Source organism: Peromyscus eremicus, chromosome 16_21 (genome assembly GCF_949786415.1).
Source record: "Peromyscus eremicus chromosome 16_21, PerEre_H2_v1, whole genome shotgun sequence".
In the NCBI taxonomy this organism is placed as follows: domain Eukaryota; kingdom Metazoa; phylum Chordata; class Mammalia; order Rodentia; family Cricetidae; genus Peromyscus; species Peromyscus eremicus.
This window is the reverse complement of record NC_081432.1, coordinates 9,430,590-9,453,802: the sequence shown is the minus strand read 5'-3', so window position 1 is coordinate 9,453,802 and position 23,213 is coordinate 9,430,590. Positions and strand designations below refer to the sequence as shown.

Genomic DNA, 23,213 nt, shown 5'->3' with positions numbered 1-23,213 from the left:
GAAGTGAGACCTGCTTTGTTAAAAGGTTCCCTAGCATGCCAAGACACCAATGACCTTGTCCTTGAGCAAATGTGTCAAGCACAGACTTCTTGTCAATGCTGTGCCAGGCACACTGAGTGAGCTCAGGTTTGGGACACTGACCTGAGGCTCTAATCATCTGACCCAGAGCACCTGATCCTGTTCTGGTGTTTGCTGTGGCCACTGAAGCTCACTGGGGCTTTGAAACTTTGGTAGAGGTCATGGCAGTGGGAATGGGAGGGGCCGGGAATTGAACTCCTCTTGGCTTCAGGGTGACTCAAAATGCAGACCTCAAAAGGGAATAAGACAGTTTCTTCTTGAGCCCAATATGAGTGTCCATAGCTTAGGAACATAGACTCAGGTTGTCTGAATAACATGCTCCAAATGTGCAAAGAGTTCAATAAAGTTCTTATAGTTACAGAACAAAACAAAGTCACAAATCAAGGCACTTTTCAAATATATAATATTAGAGGAAATTTCAGATAGGTAGGTTATGACAAAGCAGAAGTTCTCTGCTATAGGTCCCAGATGCTGTTTATGGCATTCCTAGATTTGGGTTTGGTGGAAGATAGTGGTCTGCTAAGAATGCATTCCAGAGATTGCATATGATAGTAAAAAAGGTATTAGGTCAGAGCCAAGCAGTGATGGCTCATACCTTTAATCCCAGCACTTGGGAGGCAGAGGTGGCAGGATCTCTGTGAGTTCGAGGCCAGCCTGGTCTATAAAGTAAGTTCCAGGACATCCAGGGCTATTACACAGAGAAACTCTATCTCAAAAAATCAAAAGAAAACAAAAAGATATTAGACAGAGGTGGGCAATGGTTGGCTATTAAGGAAACTAAAAGAAAGGCCAAAGAAAATTTGGCTCTGAGTCTGCAACATTACAATTCTCCAAGATTGTGAATTCCAATCAATCAAGTAACCTTGTAGAACTTTCAGCATAGCTATGTTTCTTTTCTAGGAATTTTAGTTCATACCAGTCCCCTGTGAGCCCTCCTGGACTTACGACTACGGGCAATCCATACTCCTTGGGTCTGGTTTTCCATTACTACTCTGATAAGGGCTATTACTAGACTCAGGGATCCAGGAGGTTCTTGATCCAGTGAAGAAATAATTCATCAACAAATGCAGATGGGACCATGGAAAGTCAGATGTCTTTAGCCAAATAATTGAATAGTATACTTCAAAGATGGCCAGAGCTGGCTAACCTGGGAAACGGCAGCAGTGAAGGACCTTGGGTTTGTCACTCCTCAGGAGGTTTCTGTATATTCAGGAGGGTGGTAGCATATTCATAGGGTGGATGATGCTGTTTTCCCTCTCAAATGAAGGCAGATCAGATCTTCCTTTTAGGGTATTTTCCCCATGATCCTTCTGTTAAAAAGCCCACAAGGTGGGGGAAAGTGATGAAAAGTACAATGTCAATGCCACTGTAACGAGCCAGGACCGCCTGAGGATGCAGACCTTCCACAGGTCATGACAGGATGACCCCACTAGAGCCTGAGGTTTTGTTTTTAATTCTATTTATTTATTTGTATGCATGAGTGCTCTGCATGTACATGTGCACGCCAGGAGAGGGCATCGGAGTCTATTATAGATGGTTGTGAGCCACCATGTGGTTGCTGGGAATTGAACTCAGGACCACTGGAAGAGCAGCCAGTGCTCTTTAACCGCTGAGCCATCTCACCAGCCTGAGCCTGAGTTTTTGATACAGTAGAGAGAAAAGTGTTTGACTATAAGAGTGCATTTAAAGACAGCTGCGGTTTCCTTGGTGTATTCGTTAGCTTCTCTGTTGCTATAATAAAACACTGGCCAAACCAACTAGGGAAGGAAAGGATTAACTTGGCTTACACTTCCACATCACAATCCATCCTTTAGGAAAGCCAGGGTAGGAGCTCAAAGCAGAAACTGAGGCAGAATCTCAGAGAAACACTGCTTACAGGCTTACTTTCTTATATAACCCAGCACCACCTGCCAAGGGATGGCCCTCCCATATTGATCACTAATCAATAAAATGCTCCGCATACTCACAGACCAGTCCGATGGAGGCAATTCCTTACTTGACCCTCCTCCTCCTGTCTGACTCTAGTTCGTGTCCGGTTGACAAAACTAACCAGCACACTTGGTTACCCCACATCTAACTCCTTGCCCAAACAATCTCAGTGCTGGTGATATGCCACTGCCTTGAACATGGAGCGTACAGACACATACATTCTTGTTACATCATCTAAGTAGAGCCAGGGGGATCTGGGAGAAGTGTCAATCACCAACTACTCCTGGAGCTGCTATCATAAAGTGGTTAAAGGACTTATTTCTTTTGTTTGTTTGTTTCTTTTTTTTTTTTTTTTTTTTTTGGTTTTTCAAGACAGGGTTTCTCTGTGTAGCTTTGCGCCTTTTCCTGGAACTCACTTGGTAGCCCAGGCTGGCCTCGAACTCACAAGCGATCTGCCTGCCTCTGCCTCCCGAGTGCTGGGATTAAAGGCGTGCGCCACCACCGCCCGAACTTATTTCTTTTTTAAAATCTTTTAAATTATTTATTTATAGTTTATGCATGAGTGCTCTGTATGTATACCCGCATGCCAGAAGAGGCATCATATCATATTATCAATGGTTGTGAACCACCATGTGGTTGCTGGGAATTGAACTCAGGACCTCTGGAAGAGCAGAGCTTTCATCCCATTACTCCAGCTGATGAGACCAGTGCTGGCGAAAGGACGGTGCCAGCATAAACCGGCTCAGGATCCCCAAGTCCATCTTTGGGGCACTGACATTAGCTTTGGTTTACTAGAGGGGGGACTGGAGCAGGGCAAGGGAGTCGCATAATTAAGCAATCTTGGTCACAGTGTGGTCTGGTTGTTCATTGTCTCAGTTCTGGTCCTTCAAGGTGATATCTAAGAACCCCTGATTGCTTGAGGGGAGAAGCGGGTTACCTGGAGGTGACTGCTACTTCTTAGGGGATGGAGCATCTGCTGCTTTTTATCTCTAGAAAGCCCCTCCCACTCTCGGGAGCTTCTCTCCCGTTTCCTTAATATTTCTTAATACACTTTTCTTAGTTACTGTTCTATTGCTGTGATGAAAAACCCTGAACATAAGCAACTGGGGGAGGAAAGGGTTGATTTCACTCACAGTTCCATAGAACAGTTCATCATCGAAAGCAGTGAGGACAGGAACTCATGCAAGGCAGGAACCTGGAAGCAGGAGCTGATGGAGGAAGGGAGCTGCTTACCGGCTTGTTCCTCATGGCTTGCCTAGGTGCCCAAGGATGGCACCCCTTCCCCCCTACACCCCCACCCCGCGCACGCACGCGCACGCACACACGCACGCACGCACACACACGCACGCACACAAGCTGCGCTCTCCTCCATCAATCACTAATTAAGAAAATGCCCTACAGTCCTGCCTCCTACAGCCCACTCTTAGGTAGGCATTTTCTCAGTTGAGGCTCCCTCCTCTCAGATGACTCCAGCTTGTGTCAAGTTGATGTAAAACTACCAGACACAAGCGAGTGTCCTATTTTGCTTACCCCTACATCTGTTCGGGACTTTAATGAGTCAACAAACTTGGGAGCCACTGTTCCACATTGACCTTTGGTGTCCCTCACCCTAGGTCCCTGATTAATGCACAACTGGGTAGACAAAGTACCCTCCTACTCAATGCTCCTGTATCTCCAAGTTAGCGTTCTTCAATCACTGTGAACCAGGATTGTTTTGTTCTCTTTGAGGCAGGGTCTCATTGGCTGAGGAAGACCTTGAACTTCCGACTTTCTTGACTCCACCTCCCAAGTGCTGGGTGACAGATATGCGCCATCACGACGGGTTTATGAAGTTCTGATGATGGAACTCCGAGCCGTGTGCACCGGTTGCTAGGCAAGCAATCCTACCATCTAAGTAAGGTACATCCTCAGCACTCTCTCAGGGATTTAAAACACCTTTCCACAACAAGTTCGAGACAGCTTGGATGCCGTTTTAACGTACCTAAGTGAACCAACCCTCAAAACCTGCCCTGTGGACACATACGCGGCTCTGGGAGAGAACCCACAGGACTGTTAGAGGCCCTACTTGAGGGCGGGGCAGGTTGCCGAGGGTAGGTGGCTACAGAGCAGGAGCCACCCCACGATCGCTGCTGCCAGCGGCCCTAGTCAAAGGAACTTGGCTGCACTTGAGGACACCGGCTCAGTCCACGCCGCTTTGCGGTCATCCTCAGAGCACCTCGGCGGTCCCACTTGGCGCCCCAGGTCTTTTACTGTCCCCAACGGACCTGTGTGGAGCCGAGCAGCTGAGCCTCAGAACCTACATCAGAGTCCAACAGCCCCTTTGCTACGCAAGCGCCCTAGCTAGCAAAGAACAGCCCGGTCTTGGAGTCTACTGAGCACGCGTGCTGGTCCGACGCTCCCGTTATACCTCCCTCGCGGCAGCTCCGCCAGTGCGCAGGCGTGCTAAGCCTCCGCGGCGCCAGGAGGCGGGCTTAGGGCGAGGGGGCGGAGCGAGCCGGAGCCTGCGGCTGCGCACTCGTAGGCCCCGCCCCTTGGGCTCGTCTACGGTTCCTCCGCCGTAGCTGTGCAAACAAGCTCGGTCAGCGTCCAAGTTGAGTCTTCGGAGGTGCTGGCCGCGGACGCCACCGACGCACCATGGCGTCTGCTGCTCTCGGGCTGACGCCGCGCTGGGTGATGCTCCTCGGCGCCGCGCTGCTGCTGCTTCTGCCCGTAGCCTCTGGGCAGGAGCCTCCGGGAGTGGGTAAGGCCCGGGGGCCCAGGGAGCCTGGGGGTCGGGCAGGAGGGCGGCTGGGTCGGATCCAGGGCGGAGCCCAGCCCTGGGGCTTGGCGTCCTCTGTGCTCACGCCCTCTCTTGGAGCTGCGGGCGCCTCAGCTACTACTGGAGCTACGTCGTGCCCTAAGGCACAAAAGAAAGGCCGAGTCGGAACCGATGCTTCGGCACCTGCTTAGCAGCCGTCTGATGGGGCTTCCAACTCGGCGGGCATCTGCATTCCTGCCTGTATCCGGTGCTGGAGCCCGCCTCTTTGAGGAGCTGAGGTCTCGCCAAATGCCTGACTCTAGCCCATCATTGTTTCTTTTGGGGGAAATCGGGGAGCTGGCAAGTTGTGTCAAGGTCTGAAGCTGAGAGAGTTGGCTGGGTCAGCCTCCTGACCTTTGCAGCGAGTGTTGATGGGGCCCCAGCTAGAGGGAGAGTATTTTTCTCAACCATGTATTTTTCTCAGGCTTTCTCAAGGTGTCTTTACATTCTAGCCTGGCACGATATGTTTTCTCTTTGTGACCTTGTTGCGTGTTGTCGCAGCTCTGTTTAAGTTTCTTATCTGCTCTCAGCTGTGCCTAGGGTCTGTGACTGCTGCACCTCAGCTATCTTGGAAAGTGTGACTAAAGGAGCTGACCCTCGCCAGAATGGCGACTTGGGGCCAGATTCCCCAGTGAGGACTTTACAGCAGGCAGAATGCTGGAGAGAGAGAGCCTGTGGAGGCACAAGGCCCCTACCCTCAGGGGTGTCTGCTCCATTGGTAGAATGCTCTAGTGAGGGGAGCACCCACATCCTCCACCTCTTGCCACAGAACGTGTTCTAGGTGTGAGATTTCTAGTACTTGACATCTTTTTGTTGTTGTTGTTGTTTCTGAGACAGGATTTCTCCATGTAGTTTTGGTTCCTGTTCTGGATCTAGCTCTGTAGACCAGGCTGACCTCAAACTCACAGAGATCAGCCTGGCTCTGCCTCCGCAGTGCTGGGATTAAAGATGTGTGCCACCACCGCCTGGCCTACTGGACATTCTATAGGAAGATGACTAATGTTTAAAACAATTTGTCTTTACAAGGATACTGCAGAAATTTAAAGAATACATCACAGTGAGCCCAAACTCATCGTTTTATTGTTGTTGTTTGGGGGTTTGTTTTTTGTTTTTGTTTGTTTGTTTTGGTTTTGGAGACAGGATTTCTCTGACAACAGACCTGGCTGTCCTGGAACTCTCTCTGTAGACCAGGCTGGCCCCGACCGAACTCACAAAGGTCCGCTTGCCTCTGCCTCCCAAGTGCTGAGATTAAAGGCGGGCGCTAGCACCGGCATTGTTTGAGACAGGGTCTCACTATGTAGACCAGGCTGGTCTTGAACTCACAAGTATTTGCCTGCTAGTGCCTCCCAAGTGTTGCGATTAAAGGTGTGGACCACCATGCCTGGCCACACTCACCTTTTTAGTATTTTTGTGTGCTTCATTGGTGGGTTGACATCAAACCTGTAATGGATTAAAGATCCTTAGAGTGAAATTCGTAATAGTGAGGACACTTTGGTAGGGCTTTTGGACCCTCACCAATGGTGTGTGGGGTCACTATCAGAGCTCCATCTTGGAACAAACAGTCCCTAAAAGAACTGAAGTTGTCATCCTCCACAGGAATACCCAGGCACAGTGGTGGCCAGTGCAGGTCCCCGGGTGGTGCGTCCTTCCAACTCAGTCTGCAGAGGAATCTGCATCCCCTCTCCCTCTCTCCCTGAGGAAACTGCCTTCGTGAACTGTACTGAATGCTACTATATACATGCCTTCTGGGGTGCCCTGCTCCTCCTCCTCTCGTTTCTCCTTGAACAACAGTGAGGTGGCCAGGACTACTTTGTCTAAGTGTAACTCCCCTGACATGACAGAGGTGCTCTCCGAGTTCTGTCACCAGAGTGGGCACCAAGCCTTTCCAAGTTTATTCTTCTCAGGGCACAGAAGATGGCATCTGAGGCCTGCTGTAGCATAGATTTATGGTAAATAATTTGTTTCCTTTGTTTTTAGTCACCCCCTTCCTGAATGTAGGTGTGTCCTTTTGTCCTGAATGCCTTAGTTGACTCACCTGAAACGTCAGGGACCCACTCAGGAATGAGTCACTATTTATTATCTTTCCATTTAATTATTAAAGTGAACGAGTCTGAAAGTTCTTGAAAAATAAGTAAATAGCACCTAAACTGAACTCTTAATTCATAATGCCTCCGAGTCAGGATGTTCACAGTCAGCACTGAGGAACCGCAAGGACTTATCTCCAACATGTGGTTGGCTGTGTCCTGTGATGGGGTAAGAGATACTGTGTGGCCTCCCAGAAATGTGAGCTGTAGGGCAGCAAGCTGTCAGTGTTTCCGCTTTGCCACATGAGTCTGGGAGTTACTTCAGCCAGGATGCCTGCCATTCATGCTTTCTGGTATACAAGATCCACCCTGTAGTTGGCCTGTGGAGGAGGAGGAGGAGGAGGAGGAGGAGGAGGAGGAGGAGGAGGAGGAGGAGGAGGGCTGGCCCTTGGGGACTTAGATTTCCTAGTAATGGAGAGGCCCAGGGTGGCCAGAACTCATGATGTGTTTCTTGGAGCTCAGTTCTTTCAGTTCTCGAAAGTGGAGTTACCAAAATATCCTGTGACAGTGATCCGGACCTCGTCATTACTGGGGCCTCAGTGTTGGCTGATAGGAAGCAAGGCCATCCTTTCTTGTGGATGACTTTGAAAAAGAACTGGAGAGTGGGTGTGTTTGACACACCCTCAGCTGTCGCCTTAATGAGAAAGATCTCAGTGCACCCGGGTGTAGGAGAGCTGAGGGGTGGGCGGTACAGTGAGCTCCTGGATGGTACAGCTCTCCTAAGTGACTTCATGCTTACTCTCCCACTCCGTCCCTCTCTCTGCTTGCTAGTGTCTTACCGTAAATTATCTGGTAATTTAAACATGTTTATTGCACATTATAATCATACAGCTTGTTGCTAATCTGACCAAATCATGGGAGTAAATTGTTGTGGTGGCTTGTACCCCTGCATTCTTCAGAAGCAATCCCCCCTAAGAGTGAGGATGTTCTCTGCTCAGGTAGAACATAGTTGCCAAGCTGGGGTGTTAAAATGGAACTCAACTGCTTGGTTTACTACACATTCCACACACAGATTTACCAATTTGCCTAGTGAGGTCCTTCTCTGTTCGCGACCTCTGAAACCTAGAGTCATTTTAAGTTGTTTCAATTTACATTTCTAATCTCCTCAGTCTCCTCTAAGCTCCTCAGTCCATCTTTGTCTTCAGAAAACCAGTCTTTAGAGGACCTGAGTTTGGTTGTTTTTTTTTTTTTTTTTTTTTTTTAGTTTTTCAAGACAGGGTTTCTCTGTGTAGCTTTGCGCCTTTCCTGGATCTTGCTCTGTAGACCAGGCTGGCCTCAAACTCACAAAGATCCGCCTGCCTCTGCCTCCGAGTACTGGGATTAAAAGTGTGCGCCACCACTGCCCGGCTGAGTTTGGTTTTTCTTTTTTCCTTCAAGACAGTCTCAAGTATGTAGCCCTGGCTGCCTTGGAACTCACTATGTAGACCAGGCTGGCCTCGAACTCATAGAGATCTGCCTGCCTCTGCCTCCTGAGTGCTGAGACTAAAGGCGTGCGCCACTACACCCCCCCTTGGTCTTGCCTTTTCTAGTCTTTGTGGATAGACAGAGCTGGGATCAAGTGTGCATCTGGCTGCCCCTCAGGTCGGCCCCAAGGGGGGAGGCAAGGAGCAGAGTAGGAGCCCAGGAGCCACCCTGCCGTGTGTGCTTGTGCCCCACCACTTAATTTTATCACTGTGTTTTGCTGATAGACCTGTGCTGTTATTCACCTAGGTGCAGCCTTTCTTGAGTGTACCTCTAGGTCAGTGGCAGACCACCAGAGCCCAAGTATTGTCTTGGTTTCCTTCCGTCTTTTCAAGGCAGAATCTCTGTGTAACCCAGGCTAACCTGGAACTCTGGAACCCCAGACCTCAACCTTCAAGGGCTGGGTTTACATGTATGCTCCACACCAGTTTTTCTTTTGAGATAAGTTTTTCCTTCTGTGAAATAAGAAAGCTTAAATGTACCTCTGCATAAGTTTCCTCATGTAACCCGGCTACTGTAGATGCAGACTGCACCCAGCAAGCTGGTGAGCCAAACATCTCCCCTCTAGTGTGGCCCGGGAAGCACTTGTTCTCACTCTCGGTGGGTGAGTGCCTATTGTGTAGGACTGCTTGGCTTGGCAAGGTGATCTTTGGTATAAGGCTTCTTTCAGCCTACATTGTGTTGCTCACTTTCATTTATTTTCCTTTTCTTTGTGCCTTGAAGTTGCTCTCCAGTGTAGATACTCCAGCCTATCTGTCCATCCTTCTAGAAGTGAACCTCTGGGCTGTTTCCAGTTGGGTCATTGTGGATAGAGTTGCGGTGAGCGTGCCTGCACAGGACTTTCTGTGGGTGTGTCTTCTGATGTCTTGAATAAGATACCACCTCTAATTCGCTTGCTAGCCGTAGGAGTGGCCATTTCTAAAAATGGCTGAGCCAGCTCCAAATGTGCATTCTTGTTGCTGTGTGTCCCTGGTCATCTCTATAAGTTCGGCCTTTCTTCTGCATGCATTTCCTTGCAGTTTTAATTAGCATTTCCCTGGCAACCTCCTTTAATTTGAATCTCTCCCCCTCCCCCCAGACAAGGTTTCTCTGTGTAGCTTTCGTGCCTGTCCTGGAACTCACTCTGTAGATCAGGCTGGCCTTGAACTCACAGAGATCCACCTGGCTCTGCCTCCTGAGTGTTGGGATTAAAGGCATGCACCCCCGCTGCCTGGCTGAGTGCAGTGCTCTTTTCAAAGTGTGCTTGTTTTAAGGGATGGTGGGGAGAAGTAGTGGGCCCAAGTTGGATAGCATGAGAAGTACTTGATTTATATGCTCCTTCTGTGCATTTGATTTGTTGGAGGTCAAGGCTGATAGCTGTATAGACTTTGACCCTTTCCTGCAAACAGTGCTGTGGGTGCTGGCAGGTGTCCCAGGTGCTCTGCATGATTAGAGCAGGCTGACACCACCTGGCTTCTTGGGTCTGGGGAAGCTTGCCGCGGGATCTTGAGCTCTAGAGGTAAGTTTGCAAGCTTGGCTTTGCCTCTGGCATGTCACCTTATGGCTGTGGTCTCCTGCTCACAAGAGCGTGCCGATGGCAGTAGGTCTCGGCAGGTTAGTGGTTGCACAGTTTTATGGTTCACCTGGAGAGGAGAACTGTAAAACACGGCTTGTTGTGTTTGGAATCTTCCTTCCCAGAAGGTTCCCTGCAGGTAGAGCTGTGGAATGGCTTTTCTGGTGTCTTGCTTGCAGCAGGAATAAGTTGGGTGCCTTGAAGCAGGCCAGTGCCAGCAGAGTCTTGATCATCCCTGGCAGAGGTTCCCAGCACCAATGTCCTCTCTACCCTTCAGTGATACCTTTGTCTCTCCTGGCAGGTTGTTCTCTGTACACAAACAGATCCTGTGAAGAGTGCCTCAGGAATGTCTCGGTAAGTAATGTGGTTCAGACCCATGCCCTCAAGTCCAGGGCGGCGTGTGTGTGTTTGAAGCACTCTGTCATTTGGGAATTGTTAGGTGCTTTACCTGATGGTTGTTAAATACCATTCCAGCTTCTCAGGCATCTGAAGTCTTCTCGTGAAAGGCACAGGCTCCATCTAGCACAGCCAGTATCCATGACTTGGGTAGGCAGTGTGGAGGATATACCTTTCCTGAGCTGCTTGGGACAGTTGGACAACATCTAATATGTCGGCATTAGGTGACTAGGGCTGCTTGCCGCTGACTAGGTCTTCTCTAGAGGGTCATCCAACCTTCAAGACCAGTTGGGGGCTGGGATGACAACTTATATATACAATGGCGGGTACTTGATAGACAGGTACAGGGCTTGAAGGCACACTCAAGAATGCCAGCATTCTCTTCCTTCGTGTGTGTAGTGCTGTGGGGTCATCTCCTATGGTCGTGAGAGAGCTCTCGGCCATGTGGTCCCCTGGGAAAACCCAGCCAGCTTGTTTACCCTTTGTCCCCTTCTTTAATTCCTGTGTGCCCTCGAGTCAAGGCGGCTGCTATTCTGGAGCAAAGGTCCCTAATCTTCCACTCTAGGAAGTGGGTCTAGGACTCATGAAGGTGCCTTCTGATGGCTCATCCTGGGTGTTGATGGAACAGACATTCATCTGCCCGCCTGGGAGAAGCGGACCAGCAGTGGGAAAATAGCTTCACAGCAGAGATCTCTAGGTATCCTGTGAGGATGCTCAGCTTCTCCAGTGTGGTGGCCTGCTCTTTGGCGGGCCTGGATGCTGCTCCTGGATGCTGCTCCTGGAGGCTGCTCCTGGAGGCTGAGGAGTCTGCTTGGGCATGTGTAGCCCAGTGCTGTGCACCTTATCTTGGGAACCTTCAGGGAGGAACGGAAGTGGAGCAGCAGCTGATCAGAAAACAGTCTTCAGAGGCTTCCCCCGGGGACTCCAGGGGGCTTCATGGCACCCTAGGGCTGTGCAGTTGCGTGTCCCTCCCTGACAGTGGGTTAAGGACAACACAGGTCAGGGAGGTGTTTCCTCTTGGCTTCCTCCACAGGACAATAGGAGCATCTTAGAAAGCAGCAGTACCCAAATAACCAATAAAAGTATTATGGAAAAAAAAAGGCAACAGCTTTTTAAAGTGACAGCAGTGCTGATCTGAGACATGTCTTGTCACTTGGGGAGACTCCACTGGGCAGTAGGATCTGCTGACTAAAAATGAGCAGCTGCTCCTTCCTCAGTACTCACATTGGTAGTTCCAAATCTACTACCCCAGGGGCGAGTGATTCTTGACTCTTTCTAGGTTCTAGTTTTTCCTCTAGGAGGTTATTTCAGCCATAAAAATAGCTTTTTGTTGTACTAGCCTTAGAGCCTCATTACCCTGGGTTGTGTGTGGTGAGGACAGAGTCCAGAGAGGGACCTGCCCAGGTCACAGTGGGTTGGTCTAGTCAGGTAGAGCCTGAGGCCTGACCCTGCTCTGAACCCAGACGGCAAGGCTTCAGTAAGGTAAGGTGGAGAAGGCCAGCCCAGGCCCAACCAGCCTGCTTGGAGACAGGGTTCTGGGAAGAGATAGACCCCTGTAGGCCTTCAGAGGACCAGTGGGTTAGAGAGAGGCTGCTGAGTTGTTCATGGGCCCCTTACTTAGTTAAAAAGACTAGAACAACACACATTGCGAGTGCTGTGTTCTCATTGGAGCTCGGAAGGTTAGACCTTGTGACTTGAGCCCTTTTTAAAGTGGAAGAGTAGCCAGAGATGATGCAGGACAGGACCCCTGGGGTGGAAGATGTTCTCAGTAGCAGGATCTGCAGGACTCTGCTGCTGTTAGCCACACGGTGCCAGGAGCCACTGTGAATACACAGTGGACATTGTGCCGTAGCCCAGCACATGTTTAAATGTTCCTGAAATAGATGTTACTCCAAATTGAGACCCAAACCTGGTCTTTAATCTTGTTGAAGGTCCAGTGAGATGCTCACTCGGAAGAGGTGTGATCAGAAAGGTGTCCTCTTGGTTGGCTCTGGCAGGGTCCGTGCTCTGGACAGCAGAATTCTTTTCCCCTGTGATGTGTGTAGTCTTCCCAAGGACACCTTCCTAGGTCAGCTGTGCTGTACGCTGGTCGTCCTCAGCCCTGTCTAGCACTGTGGGGTGGGGATGGTGGGTCCTGCTCTGAGTTCTGACGTGTGTTGGTGTGACAGTACTGTCTTCTCACTTCCATTCCCACCCGACATCTGAGGGGCTTAGACAAGAGCCCCCTGGAGGGTCTCCTGCTCTCATCCTTGGTTGCATCATCCTTCAAAACCAGACACTTAGTGCAGTAGAAAGATGGAGGCACAGGACCTCCTACAGTAGTGCCTCCCCTGAGTCCCATCATCTGCTCAGCAAATACCTCAGGAGCACCTGCCTGCTGAATGCTCAGGTTTCCCTGTCCTATGGCTCTGGTGCTCAGTGAAGGCCACAGTTACCCGACTTGCTGCACAGTGTGAGGAGGCATGCTGTGGGAGGAAGCAAGCCGTGTTGTTGGTCAGGGAATGGGGGCTTGGGTGGTTGGTTTCAGGGCAGGCCTCCTTGAGAATGTGAGGGAACCATTCTCAGGCTTGAGGAAGAGGGCTCTAGAGAAAATAAGCAGACCTCAAAGTCTCCAAGAGCAGGGCAGCTATCAGGTCTGTGTGGCTCTGTGGGGTGGACAGGGATGCCAGCCACCATGTTGGACATTGACCAAAGGATAACAAGGATGAGTAGGAGGATTTGGAGGATGCATAGCTTAGATCCATCCATCTTAGAGAGATGGTGGCATGGGTGGCATTGAAGACAAGGAGGTGGTCTTGCCCCAGTCTGTTGAAGGTCTCCTGATGCTGGTCTCTTTCAGTGTCTGTGGTGTAACGAGAACAAGGCATGCTTGGACTACCCAGTGAGAAAAATCTTGCCCCCTGCTTCTCTTTGTAAATTGAGTTCTGCTCGCTGGGGCGTGTGCTGGGGTAAGTTGTTTTCATTTACTTCTCGAAAAAGCAGTGGGTTTGGGTGAATCTGGGACCTTGTGCTCAGTTAGCAGAAGTTACTAGGAAGTTACCAGGAATGTTGCTGTGCTGGGACTCCCAAGGGAAGAAGCAGGGTGTCCTGTGCTGGTCTGCTGTTTGGCGAGCAGCCAGGGACCTGGAGGGCTCCCGCGGAGAGAGTCATTAGCCACAGCACTGCACAGCCCACCTCGTGGGGGGGGGGGGGGGAAAGGGCTCCTGAAAAAGCCTGTTTTTATGTTCCTGTGTATGATGTGCTACCTGGGAGCCCGCGAGCCCGCGTGGATTCCCTCGAGCCCGTCATCCCCAACCCGTTAGCTAGTTACCTGTCGTGTGTGTCTGTGGAAATTAGCCCTATGTGGTTCGGCTTGCCTTTTAAGTATTTTGCTGCCCGGAACTCATTTTCCTGTGGTGAGCTGTTTACGTTTTGTGGTGGTAGGTTTGGGGTTGCACAGGCCTCCTCCAGCCTGGTGAAGGAGCTGATGTTTCTCAGAGCACTGGGGATAAGGGGGTTGTTGACGGTTCCTCGTGTGTCAGCATCATGGGTCCACTGCCCCTTGCATCTTGTTTAGCTATCTATTTAAAGACGACCTCAGGCTCAGGATCTGTCAGCCTCCCCCCAGAACAACTTGGCTGTTGTAAAAGCAGGCCCAGGGGATCCAGAAAGCAAGGAGGGCTGATACCCTGTGTCTGTGTGGTGTGTCTCTGTCTGTCCTGACCCAGGAACGCCTCTGAGGTCTCGGCACTGACCACCACTGTCTCCTGCTCGTGCTCTTTCCTGGACTGGGCGTTGGCTTTGGAACACTGATTGCCACTCAGGCCTCTCCCATCAGTGTGTGTCTGTGGGTTCTCAGAGAACACAGGACAATCCCAGAGCTTCTAGAAGTGTCCCCTCCCCCCAGGTCCTGAGCTGGCCTTCACAGAAGGAGTCTTGCTTTGTGCTGCCTTCTCCACGGCTGCACTAAGATGGCCCAGCCTTAACTGTTTTGCCCGGCTTACTGCCACGTCACCTCATCTGTTTGCATCCATCCAAGCATTGGCACTTGAGGTTAGCTCACTTAGGCTCCTGGTGTCACCATAGGTACCAGTGGCTTGTCATGATTGTAGGCCTGCACCATGGACAGTCAGTCCTTACAAATAATTTCAGAGTCATTGTTTTCCTCCTGTAGGAAAGTGGCTATAATTTTTATTCAGGGTTTTCATTGTAGTGACTTTGAAGTGTTAGGTTCATTTCCGGATCCTTTCAGCATAGAGGGCGTTTACTTGTTTTACCTTCACTGATTGGGTGGTGTGTGGAGGATTGGGAGCCGTTGGTCTGACTCTGATGACTGAAGGTGCCGAGCTGTGTCAGGTGGTGGGTGCTCTTGTAATTGTCCTGTGCAATGCTGTTCCCACCCAGGTTACAGGATGGCTAAACAGCACCCCCAGCGCAGGACAGATGGAGGTGCATGTGTGCTCACCACGTGCTGCCAGCAGAGTGGGCTGGTGGCTGTGGAAAGCAGCCTTGTACTGGCAGGGGAGCAGGTCTGCCTCTGCTTCTCAGCGAGTACACTGTTGGTTACTTCTGAGGGACTGATACCACTACATGGGAATACAAGCAGTTAGGCCTGCTCTTGTGATCAAGGGGGTTGTCGGACTGGGTTCCTAATCCCCTGAGCAGAGTGGCACTTGAGGTTAGCTCACTTAGGCTCCTGGTGTCACCATAGGTACCAGTGGCTTGTCATGATTGTAGGCCTGCACCATGGACAGTCAGTCCTTACAAATAATTTCAGAGTCATTGTTTTCCTCCTGTAGGAAAGTGGCTATAATTTTTATTCAGGGTTTTCATTGTAGTGACTTTGAAGTGTTAGGTTCATTTGCGGAAAAATGGTCTTTACATGTTGATCTTTTGCGTTGAGCAAGGAGTCACTCATTCCTGTCAGACCACGTTTGCACGTGGGTAGCAGTTGAGTTTCTCTGTAGGGTTAACAGGTGCTCACAGACTACTTTTTCCATCATGACAGGATTTCTGCTTCATCTGTAACTGACTTGAGTTGCTTGTCAGAGAGGCTGTGGGAGGAGATTGGATTTAGTTAGATCCAGCTATCCTGATGTTCTCATTTTTTAGGTTGACTTACAGAATTCTATAGTCAAAAACTACCACCTACTGATGGCGGCCGAGGAAGGCTCCTTTCTAACCACACCGGTTGCTGCCTTTTGCACTTTCAGGCTAGGCAGGGGTGGGTAGACACAGGGTTAGAGCTCAAGGCTGAAACCGAAAAGGAGTCTGGGAGCTGAGTACAGTCTCCTGCACTGAGGCTGGCTGGGGGAGCCCAGGAGCTGGCCCCCAGCCTCCCTGAGGCCTCCTGTTGCCCAGCTGCACAGGTGCCTCCCTGGCCCAGCAGAAACTGCAGCGGACACCTGGACAGCTCTATGTTCTGAATTTCTCTTCAAGATCTTTACATGAAAAGCAGGCAGAGTCGTTGGGTCGGGTGCGCTAGGGCACACCTTTAATTCTGACACTCAAGGCAGAGGCAGGCAGACCACTGAATACGAGGTCTGGTCTCCAGAGGGAGTTCCAGGACAGCCAGGACTACACAGAAAAGCCTTGTCTCAGAAAACTGACAAATAAAAGTAAAACCAGTCAAGACTTTTCTACTACCCCAGTCGAAGCAGAGCCAGTCCAGAAGAACCTTAAAATTTATTTTCAGTTTGTATCTGTTCCTGAAGGTTGGCTGTACCAGCATGTCACCTCACTGAGTGACACTGGTCAGCCATTTTCAAATACCAGGGCATCTGTAATGCTCGGATGTACATGTGTTGGTGGTCAGGGCACTTCCCCTCCTATAGGTAACACTAAGGAGTCAGGAGGTCTTGGGAACAGACAGAGGTGACACCTTTCCTTCTTTCCGTCTTAAGTGGGGGAAAAGGGCTGTCTTGTCTCCTTGGTTCGTTGTGGTTAATCTAGAAATTGTAAGTTGTAGACATTGGTTGAAAGGAGCCATGTGCCCAGGCCCTATGTTTAGGGCTGCTCCTGGGACAGGCAGTGGAACCCTGTGGGTGGAGGCAGGTCACAGGTGCTGAGGTTTCAGCTTTGTGCCTGGACTTGCAGTGAACTTCGAGGCCTTGATCATCACCATGTCAGTGCTTGGGGGCTCCGTGCTCCTGGGTATCACTGTATGCTGCTGCTGCTGCTGCCGCCGGAAGAAGAGCCGGAAGCCGGACAAGAGCGACGAGCGGGCCATCAGAGAACAGGAAGAGAGGAGAGTGCGGCAGGAGGAGAGGTGAGGCTGTGCTCGTTGCTAAGGAGCTTGTCTCTGGGTTTGCAGCAGAGAGGCCGTGGGAAACAACAAGGGTTAGGAGTCACATGCTTTCTCCATTTCTGAGAATGTAGCATGTGTTTGTTGTCCAGCATTTCCTGGCTGTAGTTAAAAGAGAAGCTCGTGGTGGTCACTGGTAGAGGAGGCGGGCAAGCCTGTGCTACAGTGCTCCTGTATGGGCCAAGGCCCAGCCTTGGGTACTGCCATTCCAGCCCCAGTCCCCAATGATGAAGTAACCTGACTGCTGTTAGAGACACTGGCTTGTGCCCACTAGTTCCGGGAGCACTGAATTCTCCGAATGCGTGCTGGGGCCTCGTGCTTGGAGGCAGGTGATGATGATGCTCTCAGCTCTGAGTCGGGTACCACTAAGCAAATGTTAACAGTTGCCTTTTCCTGGTCACCTGATGCAAGCCTTTCACCCATCTGCATTTTCTTCAAAAGAACTTTAAAAGATCACTAAATTTAAGACATTTAAATTCATTTTTTGGTTTCTTCTTTTGTTGGGGGGGAAGGGTCTCACTCCATAGCCCAGCCTGACCTTGAACTCTGCATCCTCCTGTCTCAGTCTTGTGAGTGCTGGGACAGGTGGTTGCCACCATGTCCGGTTAGAATTAGTTTATGGAAAAGACTAGAAGGGTCATCAGAGCAGCCTCAGCAGACAGACTTTGTAGTCACCCTGCTGGTCAGTTGGTAGGTGTGGCCTAGTGGCCACAGTCACCCCACCTTCTTTTGGGGAAGCTTGTAGAAAGTGCTGCAGGAGCTCCTAGCCTTGGCTACAGGAAGTGAAAGGCCTGGGAGTTTGCGATGGCCTTGCTTGTCTGTCAGAATTTGATGCAACTTGCTTTTTCTGTATTTTTTAGGCGAGCGGAGATGAAGTCAAGACACGATGAAATCAGGAAAAAATACGGTAAGAGTGAGAGGTGTCTCTCTGGACTGGTGGGGATCTGGGCAGCTGCTCTTCTTCTGGAGACAGCAGCTGTGCAGTTCCCAGGGCACCACCAAAGCCTGTACTGAGTGCCTCGGAGGAGGAAGGCTTTGCAGGTTTTTAATCTCAGCCACACGTTTTCTTTGGTACTCACGAAGAATGAAGACTTCAGGAGGGTCGCTCGTAGCTGTTGGTGCATTTGCCTTAGAGCAGGACCTGCATGTGTAACGAGCCTTGGTTCTGTGACTTTCTGGGCTGTCTCTGCAGCCCTTTGTGTCTCTTCCTCTGTCCTCTGATGGGGTCAGAGAAAGGCATGCCATCCCTCCCTCGCTGCTTTCTGGCTGCAGAAGACTCTGGGGAGCGACTGTGAAGGAGCCAGCCTGATCATAGGTGCCAAGTGTAAGCCTGTTTGGTTCAGTCGGAGTGAGTCAGAAACCCTGGCTCCAGCATCACACACTACCCTGCTTGTGGTCCTGGTTAGTCGCTGCTCCCAGCTGGTTCCAGCTGGTTTTAAAGCTCAGAAAGGGCACAAGAGCTTTCTGCCTGGACTTTACAGCTGCAGGGTGGGTGCTGCAGGGGTGGGTGCTGCAGGGGTGGGTGCTGCGGGGTGGGTGCTGCAGGGGTGGGTGCTGCAGGGGTGGGTGCTGCAGAGGCTGACAGCTCACCCACCGAGACAAGGGGCCTTAGGGCTGTGTGAAGGCTCCAACTGTAAACCCACGTTTTTGGCCTTGAACCACTATAATTTTTTTGATAGGGTTGGGGGCTTCAAGACAGGGTTTCTCTGCGTAGTTCTGGCTGTCCTGGAACTCACTCTGTAGACCAGGCTGGCCCTGAACTCACAGAGATCCGCCTGCCTCTGCCTCCTGAGTGCTGGGATTAAAGGTGTGCGCCACCAAAGCCCAGCTTAAATCACTATCTTTTTGTTTTCTTTTTAGATTTATTTATTATTATGTATACAGCATTCTGTCTGCATGTATATCTGCAGGCCAGAAGAGGGTGCCAGATCTTATTACAGATGGTTGTGAGCCATGTGGTTGCTGGGATTGAACTCAGGACCTCTGGAAGAGCAGTCAGTGCTCTTAACCACTGAGCCATCTCTCCAGCCCCTTAAATCACTATCTTAATGGGAGAAATCTGATGAAGAAAATTTTAAAGTCTTTCCCAAAAATATGCATTAAAATTATTTCATTTATTTATATGTGTGTGCGCATGCATAAATGTGCTATTATGCACATATGGAGGAGGTCAGGGGATGCCATGTGGGTCCTGGGGTTGTCAGGCTTGGTGGAAAGGATTTTACCTGCTGAACCCCATCTCACCAACTCCTAATATCTGTGAGTTTGAGGCCTACCTGGGTACAGAGTGAGTTCCAGGAAAGGTACAATGCTACACAGAGAAACCCTGTCTCAAAAAAAAGCAAAAAAGAAAAAAGAAAAAGAAAAAAAAAAGCAATTTGGGGGTCATTTTTTTATATAAGGAGATAGTGTATTTGTGATACTTCAAGATCTTACCCACTGGGAACATTATTATATCACTGTGTGTGTTAGCTTTCCAGTGTTGAGCCAAAATGTCTGAGTTAAACATCTTTAGGGAGAAGGGCTGTGTTTTGGCTCAGGGTCACAGGTTTCTGTCCAGGGTCCACTGCTGTGTCCTGTGGTGAGGTAGAGCATGGTGGAGGAAAGCTGCTCACCTCATGACAGCCGTGAAGGAGTTTGGGGAGACAGCAGCCGGAACAAGGAGGACTCTTTAAGGACCTACGTCCTCCAGCTCAGTCCTTACACTGTCTCCTGATACTGCCAGCAGTTTAAGAATCCACAAATGGGCGGGGCGGTGGTGGCACACACCTTTAGTCCCAGCACTTGAGAGGCAGAGGCAGGTGAATCTCTGAGTTTGAGGCCAGCCTGGCCAGCCTGAGCGAGTTCTAGGACAGGCTCCAAAATGACACAGAGAAACCCTGTCTTGAAAAAAAACCAAAAAAAAAAAAAAAAAAAAAAAAAAATTCCACAATTGGAAGCCAGGCATGGTAGCACATACCCTCCATCCCAGCATGCAAAGCAGAAGCAAATGGATGTCTTAAGAGTTAGAGGCCAGCCTAGTCTACACAGGAAATGTGGGAGCCTCGTTAAATCTTGATGTGAAACTTAGCTGAGGAGAACTGGTTTTGCTGCTGGTTGTTTTGCAGGAGTGGGGTGAGCAGTTTGGTTTTGTTTTGTCTTTTTCTTTGCTTGGTTTGGAGTTTTTTGAGACAAGGTCTCACTGTGTAACTCTGGTTGGCCTGTTCTCCACTGGTAGAACAGACTGGCCTCTAACTCACTGTCTCTGCGTCCTGAGTGCTGGGATTAAAGGTGTGCAAGCCCAGCCTTTTGGTTTGATTTATTTTTCTCTTTGAGACAGTTTCTTATTCTGTAACCCAGGCTGGCCTCAAACTCACAGCAGTCCAGTTCTAGGATTACGAGTATAAGCCAGAACACCCAAGGCCATACATTGCTTTTGTGAGTTTTGTTTCCAGTTGAGTGGGTGAAGTTGTAAGTTAATTTTTTTTTCTCCCTCAGGTCTGTTTAAAGAACAAAACCCATATGAGAAGTTCTAAAGCAGCTGGCGTACACTTACGGCAGATCTTGCAGTCCCAGAGTTTCCTGGGAGTGCCCTCCTGAGCATAGCTTGCGGAGACCTTACCACTACAACCACCCATGACCTGGGTCATCCCTCCAGCTTCAGCACAGGCACCAGAGTGGCCTTGAGAGGACAATCCTGCTCTTGTTCCCTCTATCTCTGTATGTAATCACCTGAGACGTTAATCTTGGTGACGACCTTTTTTGGGGGAGGAAATGTACTCGGTCCCCACACTACAAAAGCCGGCAGCCTGAGGCCTGACTGGCTCTGAATGACCTTGATGCAAGAGTCACATTGCAACAATGAAGTCATATTTACTTTGTTATGACAAGAATTGACCCACCATCCCTGCTTTCCCAAGGCTGTGTTGTGACTGCAAGCCTGTTTCTATGACATGTCATTGTCCCCACAATCTGGTACCCAGCTATATCTAGTAACACAGGAGTGTATAAAGTCACCCGAAGTCTTTAGTCCCTCAGGAAACAGTCTTACCAAAACCTTTCGTGAAAGGTCCAGGCCTTTTCTTGGATAGCGTTTTTCAATTGTCTTTAATAGACTGAGAATCTTTTCCCCCGTGGGAATTCTGAGTTATGAATTCAGTTTGACCCTCCCTCCTGTGATTGCTAAGTCTTCTGCCTCAGCTTCTCCAGCTGTGGTGATGCGTGGAGTCACGTGTCCTCAGAAGGGCTTTTGTGCAGCCCTTGGACATCTCCCCTCTACCTGTCAGGCTGCCCAGTCGGTCCTGTGTGCATCACGAAGGATGAACAGCTGTCCACTGGCCAGCCCATCGGGGAAGCTAGGAGGACCCCACCCTGTACTGCCTACCCGGAAAACTGCCTGAGCAGACACGCCCACCCACCTCACTTCCCACCCTGCTTCCAGCCATGGCTTGGCTCCCTGTGTCTGACACAGCTTGTCACGACACACGAGGGTCCCCACGATTCCGGAAATCCAAGCTTGTCACTAGTGTCACGAGCTTGATGGCAGGGTAAGGAGGAAAGCTATTCCCCCTGGGAAAGCAGCCGCCAGCAGATGAGGTAGCCTCACTACAGGCTCCCTCATGCCTGGACACCTCACCTAGCAGCTCGGGAACCCTTTCAACTCTCGGTCTGTCCAGGGATTAACATTTCTCCCCTCCAATTTTCACAAACTAAGGGAATGAATGACCTTTACCACTCTGGAGTCTTACTATTTTTCTGCCTTGTTAGGCATTTGATGTAATTTAAAGCATTGTCAAACATTTCTTAAGTATAGCAGCCATTGAGATTTGCCTTTCTACTGCCTGTTGATAAGGAATCCTCCTCACAGGCCCGGATGAACTTCGTATTAATATGTAGCATGTATAAATCATACCTTTTAGGTTGCTGAGCTGATGTTAGAGTGACCAGCTGCTAAACGCAGAGTATTTAATTCTCCGGTGTAGAAATGCAGCAGGTGCTCTCGGGACTGCCTGGTCTGTGCCCAACTCTGAGCAGCACCAGGAGCAGCCACAGACCTACGCCGAGACCGTGACACCCAGTGCCTTACTTTTTAACCACTTTCCAATAAAATGGTTGGATATGGCTTTGAATTCTTGCTCTGTGTTTTGTCTTAAGGGTGGGCTGGGGCTGTGAGCTTTCCAGTTAAGTCGAGCTGCTGGGCTTGCCCTGTGAACTGGGTACCATGCCCCACAGGGACTGAGTAGGCCAGTCCGGGAGTAGTCAGCACTCCCTCCCCCCTCAGTGTAGAAAGGTCCTCATTGTCACCCTGTCCAGTCCCACCCCACCATGCTCAGTCTTCTGCTTTTGTCTTGGTACAAAGAAGTCAGAAGAAGTTGCTCTGCATGACTGCCAACTGACACTGGCACCTGGGCACCCTCCCCTGGCATGTAGCACTGGCTTCTTCAGCCCGGGAGTCTGAAGTAGAGGAGCTGGCCATGTAGCATAGATAAGGGGTGTGGGTGTCACTGTGTCTGCCTGTGACAGGCTGTTGGCTCCCAGGGTCCTCAGTCCCAGAGCTCACACTGGCTGCTTGAACCTGTTGTCCATTGTAGTAGAGGAAAAAGAGACACATGGGGCTGAGGATGGAAACTGACTCCCTTGCTTTCAGGTTAACACTAGAGTAAGGGACACTGGCCTGGAAGTCCAGGAACCAGAGCATAATGATCCTGAAACCTGCCGCCAAAAGGAGGCAGTCAGCAGCCTCTGCTCAGGGTTCACGCTGCAGTTCAAGTCTGCCCTCTTGAGGCCTGCGCCTGGACTGCTGGTTCCAGGAGACACAGGCCCTGGGACAGGTATACCCATGGACACTCCCAAGTGTCGACCTGCAAACAGCGCCCTGCCCAGGCTGCAGACAAGAAGTGAGGACAGGTCCTGAGCAGGTGGGAGCCCACTCACCCAGCCTTGGCCTGGAATCACAGGCCTTTGTAGATTACTCTGGGCAAATGATATTAGCAATTTTCACCATAAATGCTGACAGGCTAGGAAATTCTAGGGGAGTGTGGGAAAGCCAATGGGAGTCCTGGGGGGTCCAGTTGGCAAAGATATTAGATGTGTTGAATCTTTAAGTGTTCCATGGGAGCTACCTGGGAATTGTTTTAAGTCCAAGGACGTCCTCAACTTGGGCTTTTTAGATTCACTTGTGGAAAAATAGTGTAATGTAGTTGGGTTGAAGAAAGGTTTACTCAGCAATTTCCTTTGCAGACAGAGGGGAGCATGCTGGGGCGGGGGCGGGTACATCAATGCCATGCTGTCAGCTGACTATGTGTCAGAACCTCACCTGTCTGTCAACCTCTAACCTCTACTTAGTCCCTCAAGTGGTACTCAAAGAGCAAGCAGTCTTCCACTTTGTAGGAGAGTCAGCCTTAAGCTTTGAGTTCTGATCCTACCTTTGGAGCTCAAGCGGAAGCAGGGAGGCAGGGGAGGCCCACAGCTGAGGTCAGACAGCCTTGATCCAGGGCTGCTGTTGTCTCTTGCTCCACCTCTGTGTTCTGGGAAAGGTCTCCCACAGACACCAGTGTCATCCACAGCTAGAGAGGACATGATGAAAATGGACAGAGACGGGGAGCCGGGCAGCCAGAGGAGAGAATCAGCAATGGGCTGCTTAGCACCGGTCAA

The 23,213-nt window shown here is 50.3% G+C and overlaps 1 protein-coding gene across 2 annotated transcripts; it reads left to right on the top strand.

Annotated features, from left to right (window-relative positions):
* Positions 1-3,858: 3,858 nt before the first annotated feature.
* Pttg1ip (PTTG1 interacting protein) lies at positions 3,859-21,688 on the top strand. Of its 2 annotated transcripts, XR_009383464.1 has the most exons (7): positions 3,859-4,747; positions 10,203-10,255; positions 13,137-13,245; positions 16,373-16,544; positions 17,441-17,487; positions 20,058-20,279; positions 21,479-21,688. XR_009383464.1 is itself a non-coding variant. In XM_059281593.1 (6 exons), exons 1-6 carry the CDS (start codon positions 4,642-4,644, stop codon positions 20,093-20,095), a joined length of 525 nt encoding a protein of 174 aa, XP_059137576.1. In that variant the 5' UTR covers positions 3,859-4,641; the 3' UTR covers positions 20,096-20,303. The 2 variants fall into 2 exon arrangements, 1 of the variants encoding a protein (XP_059137576.1); XM_059281593.1 differs by lacking the exon at positions 21,479-21,688 and having other exon boundaries at positions 20,058-20,303.
* The last annotated feature ends 1,525 nt before the right edge of the window (positions 21,689-23,213 follow it).